The sequence below is a fragment of the Etheostoma cragini genome, chromosome 9 (assembly GCF_013103735.1).
Source record: "Etheostoma cragini isolate CJK2018 chromosome 9, CSU_Ecrag_1.0, whole genome shotgun sequence".
NCBI classification, from domain to species: Eukaryota; Metazoa; Chordata; class Actinopteri; order Perciformes; family Percidae; genus Etheostoma; species Etheostoma cragini.
In genome coordinates this window covers 19,885,580-19,890,786 of record NC_048415.1, presented here as the reverse complement: position 1 = coordinate 19,890,786, position 5,207 = coordinate 19,885,580, and the positions used below count along the sequence as shown (strand labels likewise).

General features: G+C 38.2%; 1 protein-coding gene across 1 annotated transcript in view; it reads left to right on the top strand.

Annotated features, from left to right (window-relative positions):
• The first annotated feature begins 949 nt into the window (after nt 1–949).
• The window catches only part of scamp4 (secretory carrier membrane protein 4), a 6,679-nt gene continuing 2,421 nt past the window's right edge, over nt 950–5,207 (top strand). Inside the window, exons 1-4 of the mRNA XM_034881510.1 lie at nt 950–1,187; nt 1,779–1,805; nt 1,978–2,106; nt 2,716–2,872. Coding sequence (XP_034737401.1) covers nt 1,799–1,805; nt 1,978–2,106; nt 2,716–2,872 — 293 coding nt within the window. The 5' untranslated portion in view covers nt 950–1,187; nt 1,779–1,798. The remainder of the gene's footprint in view (nt 1,188–1,778; nt 1,806–1,977; nt 2,107–2,715; nt 2,873–5,207) is intronic.

The following is a 5,207-nucleotide window of genomic DNA, read 5'->3' as shown; positions in this document are numbered from 1 at the left end:
GCTCAGATTAGAGACCAGATGAATACCACACAGAGTTCTAGCAGCAGACACATCTCTAGAACTGTTAAGAGGAGACTGCTTGAATCAGGCCTTCATGGTCAAATAGCAGCTAGGAAACCACTGCAGAGGAGAGGCAACAAGCAGAAGCGGTTTGTTCGGGCCAAGAAACACAAGGAATGGACATTAGACGAGTGGAATCTGAGGTTTTGGTCTGATGATTCCAAGTTTGAGATCTTTGGTTGTCCATTATTTATTCTAGTGCTACTTTTACACATTTTGAATGTCTAAAAACATGGTTTGTCACTCATTCACTGACTCACTCTCTCACCACCCACAGTTTTGTTAGAATTAGTGATATGTGTTCATAATTGACGGCAAAGAATTCCACCTGCTCAAAAATTATAATGGCCTGTCCTGAACTGTTTTTCTGTGTGTAGCCTATTTTCCTATTTGCATAATTTGCATGGGTGGGATCCACCATCTCCCCCCACAAACAAGTTCATATCCAGAGATACAAACAGATATACTGTGTGTGTGTGTGTGTGTGTATATATATATATATATATAAATCAAGAACAAGAAAGAAGAATAGCAGACATATTACATTTACATTTTGTAATGCCAATAATGCATCATATTAACATGATTTAAATGTAATCATCTAATTTAATGGCTTTTTGTTTTTTTAATTAGATATGATGGTGCTATAAATTCACGGACATTTCATAAAGTGCAGGAAAGTTGGCTTGGTTCCTCCTGACCATTATAACAAATAGTTGCATGATGTTGCAGCATGTTATTTTCAATCTGGATTAAAATATAGCATCACATCAAACATATATATTCTAACATTCATCATTCTGTTTCTTTTTTACAAAGTTGTCTACATCCATCAAGGATACTCTTCTTCTAGAGTCCACCAGAAAGTCTCTGGGTCCACTCATAGACAGTTAAAAAAGAATACACTCCACGGGTGTCATGCATGTTGGAGTCACGCGTATCCCGTTTACCGTTCACATTATCCTGGGTCTTGTAGTTCTTCAGGCTCCCTAATGTGTTGAATATGAACAGCTGAAAACTACAAAATGTTTCGGTTTGGCGCAGCCGCAGTATGTTCGATGGGGTAGGGAACGCGCAAAGATTCCTGCAGTTGTCGACGGAAACGTGAGGAGATCAACGCTATCTCGGTAATATTGACATATCTATATAACGCTTTACGTTGACTCGTTAGCTGTAACAGCCTTTCACTCCTCATCAACTGTCAGCAAGTTAACTAGTCGAATGAAGCAACAACGTCAACGTTATACAAAGATACACTAAGCTTACCTCTGCTACTGCAAACGTTAACGTTACTGGGCTGCCTCCGCGCCTTTGCTAGCTAGTTATAGCTAAAATATCACACATAAAGTAATTATATTGTAACTTCACACAGGCATAGGTAGAAAGAAAACTGGATAATTTCATGTTTTTAATAAGCATTAGTTAACACTTTGACCAAAGTTGGAATGTGGAGCAGGGGAAAGCCACCGGTTTCCGTTAGTCACTAGCGTTAGTTAAACTGGTTGACGGTTAATGATAGAATGCTAATCAAATGTTAACAAGGTTCTTAGCCGTTAAGCAAATGAACACAAACTATAGTTACGTGTTTTCTAGCTGGTTAGCTAGGTTGGGTATATAGCAAACAGACATGTGAAGTTGGTTTATAAAAAGTCTCTTGTCTATAATTGAATCAAAATATGAGTGTCAAGTGCTTATTTCCGTATTTTCTTTTTATCCAGGAAAGAATTGGGATTTCAAAATGGCAGGTTTGTCAATTTTTTATTTATTTTTACTTAAATCTATCTATCTATACACTCCACTTTTCCACATTCGATTCTCCTCCACCCTGAAATCAAGCATGTTGTAACATACTCAAATATAAAATAGTAAGTCACTAATAATATGAATATTATGATGACACTTTGCTTCCTCTTTCAGAAAGGGTGAATAACTTTCCTCCCCTGCCTCAGTTCATGAGAATAAAGCCATGCTTTTATCACAACATTGAAGAGGAAATTCCCGCACCCCACCAGCAGTTGGTTCGCAGAGTCTACACACTTTGGATGAGTAGGTGTTTTTACAAACAGTGGCTTACATAGGCATGGGGAACTTTCCATAAGATCATCTCTCAATGCAAATCAAACTAGCTATTAAGCTAACTGAGATAACACTATGCTATTTTCTAGCTATGGTGAAGGGTATGTGATGATGTTGGGCTATTTTAAATCCAAAGGCCAAGGGAACTTTATCAGGATGCATACTATCCAGGATCCATGAAATAACTGGCCTTTTAAAAATAAAAATATGCCTGCCTCTATGGGAATTTAACAAAGGGGTGTGTATACTAATGCCCCCTGTATTTTAAGGAAGAACATTTATTTATATACAATAAATTATTCATTCACAAAGAAAATTGGTGTCCTTTAAAAGGTTGGATTTTCCTAAATTGTTTGAATTAAGGCATTAAGATCAATTTCCAAAAGCAGTTTTTTTATTCCTCTTTTTAATCAAATTTAGCATGGGTGTGTAAACTTATGCAAGCCTCTGTAGCTACATGTCCTAACTTTGTGTTAATCATTTTCATTGGACGAAAAACATGCAGTGTTATTTTTGAAACATCGATCAATACCCTTTCTCTCCTTTTCTCGTCTGTCCACTGTCCTCTCTCCCTCGCAGTGTATTCAGGGACACTGTGCATTAATGTGATCTCATGTATTGCTTGGTGGGCTGGGGGTGGAAATGCCATAAACTTCGGCTTTTCCCTACTCTGGCTCATCCTCTTCAGCCCGTGCAGTTACACCTGCTGGTTCAGACCACTCTACAAAGCCTTCAGGTTAGTTTCCATCTAATGAAAGTAAAATAAAATCTAAAATCTAATATTATACACAAAAAGGAGACATTACTTTAAAAAAAAAAAACACAGTTGCAGGGGGAGCAGCTCCACCAGGGGACCCCAAACTTACATGGGTTCTTTTTAATCAAGAGAATGTAAAAGACATATTGGAGTATACAAAGCGAAGAGAAGACAAATATATGATGTATGAAGTAGTCAATCCATCCAAAGCAAGATTTTGAAATCAGCCTTTATTTGTATTGGTAGCTAATGTAAAGAAGGCCAAAGAAGTGTTAAATGCTCCGCCTGCTTAGATCTTGTTATTAGGGCTCTTGTTGCTGCTGAGGGTAGGCGAGCGAGAGAAGAGCATTACAGTAGGGGGAAGATGCGACTGACTGGAAGACCACATATTAGAAGTAGGTCAATGGAGTTTGTTCAGAGACAGCCTGAGAAAGCTCTGTGTCATTGATTGTTATAAAAGCTCTATTTACCTCATTTGATGTCTTTGAAATTGATATTTTGATAACAATCTCCAATTATAATTGTGCAGTTAGCACCATTCCTCAAGATCTGTTACATAATTACTGTCCAAGTTTTGGAATGGGTAAAATGAATTATTTATGATCTGTAACTTAATGAGAATGGATTTCTGTCAGATAATTCATTACCAATAACTTGCCTACCCTCCATTTTATGCCAGCTTTTTTCAACATTGTTAAGGTATCTGCAGGTCTTTAAAATCAGTAAATTCAGCTTCTTAAAAAAAAAGGGTCTTACAACCTATTACATTTTTTTCTACATTGAATTCCCAAAAGTCAGGAGTAATGTCTGCCATAAAATGCATTTGTATCCAATAGGGCTGTAATCTCCCAGTCGACTAGTCGATTTATTGGTCGATACGTTCTGGCTCGACCAAAGTTTTGATTGGTCGATTTTTTTGCCTTGTTATTTTATCAGGTGAAAGCATAAACCATTACGGTCTACGGGTGGAAAGCACTAATTGCTAATGGGGTGTTTTCAGAGCATCCCTGTTTCACATGTAACAGTCTGTCTTCAGAACACCCCTCTTGTTTTCTCTTTTGTTGGATTAGCCCAACCCACTGGGGACAGATTGAAGAAAGAACTAGAAATCCTTTTTTTAGTGGTTTGCTGAATATTTATTTAATTGTGAGTGTTTAATTTACAGTCAGCCCTCCTCAACTATGTCGAAAACATCGGCAGTGTGGCAGCATTTTACAAAAATAGATAACGGATAAAAGTCGAATGCAATGTTTGCAAGCAACAGTTTGCATATCGCAGCTCGACTACAAAGATGGAATATCACTTAAAAACGGTAGCTAACTTTTCTGCGTTAGGTTGCCCTGTCTGTTTTGAGTAGGCTATATGAACATATCAGAATTGGCATATTTTATAGTCTAATAATCGTTTTATAACTACCGGCGCACCCACCCGCAACCACGGTAGCAGTCCCCAGACCCCCCCAGACCCCACTGGATGTTAAGCCTCTACCATCCAAACGCAAAAATAATATCGCGGAAGGAATTGTTGAGTTTTGTGTTTAAGAGTGAAAGCTTTAAATTAAGTCTATTTGTGTCTGAGCCGCGGAGCCGAGCTCCGTGTTCCGCGCTCCGTGCGAGGACATGCACCGAGCATGACTGCATCACAGCGCCGACAGATGAGTGGCATTTTAGTGCAAAATAATTAGGTCAAAAACGATTTAATATACTGCAAATAGCCTACAAGGACAAGTACTGCGGGACAGTAAAGTAAATTAATCTTGCATTTTTTTCCACCCCTCCGTCGATTTTTAGTCAAAAATTTCACGATTTCAGTCGACCAAGATTTTCTTTGGTTGATTACAGCCCTAGTATCCAATAAGGGCTGTCGGGATGCGTCACACACCTACAAAATAAAAGTCGGGTTGTTCAGACAGTGTTGGAGTCAGACCGATTAAAAGCTCTGTCACTACTGGGGACTACAGGAGCTTGGAGGTCATCACCCCCTTGGTCCAGGCTGTGTTATTTAATAATAGTATTAGGAATTATTGTTATATAATGCTGGGAAGTATTGGAAATAATGAGATCATAATGATAAATGGTTCTAAGCCTTATCGCCCCTACTGATTGGATCTTTCATTGTACTTTAATACAGTGGTGTGAAAAAGTGTTTGCCCCCTTCCTCATTTCCTGTTGCTTTGCATGTTTGTCACACTTAAGTGTTTCGGAACATCAAACCACTTTAATCAATAGTCAAGGAGAACACAAGTAAACACAAAATGCAATTTGTAAATGAAGGTGTTTATTATTAAAGGTGAAAAAAAATCCTAACCATCATG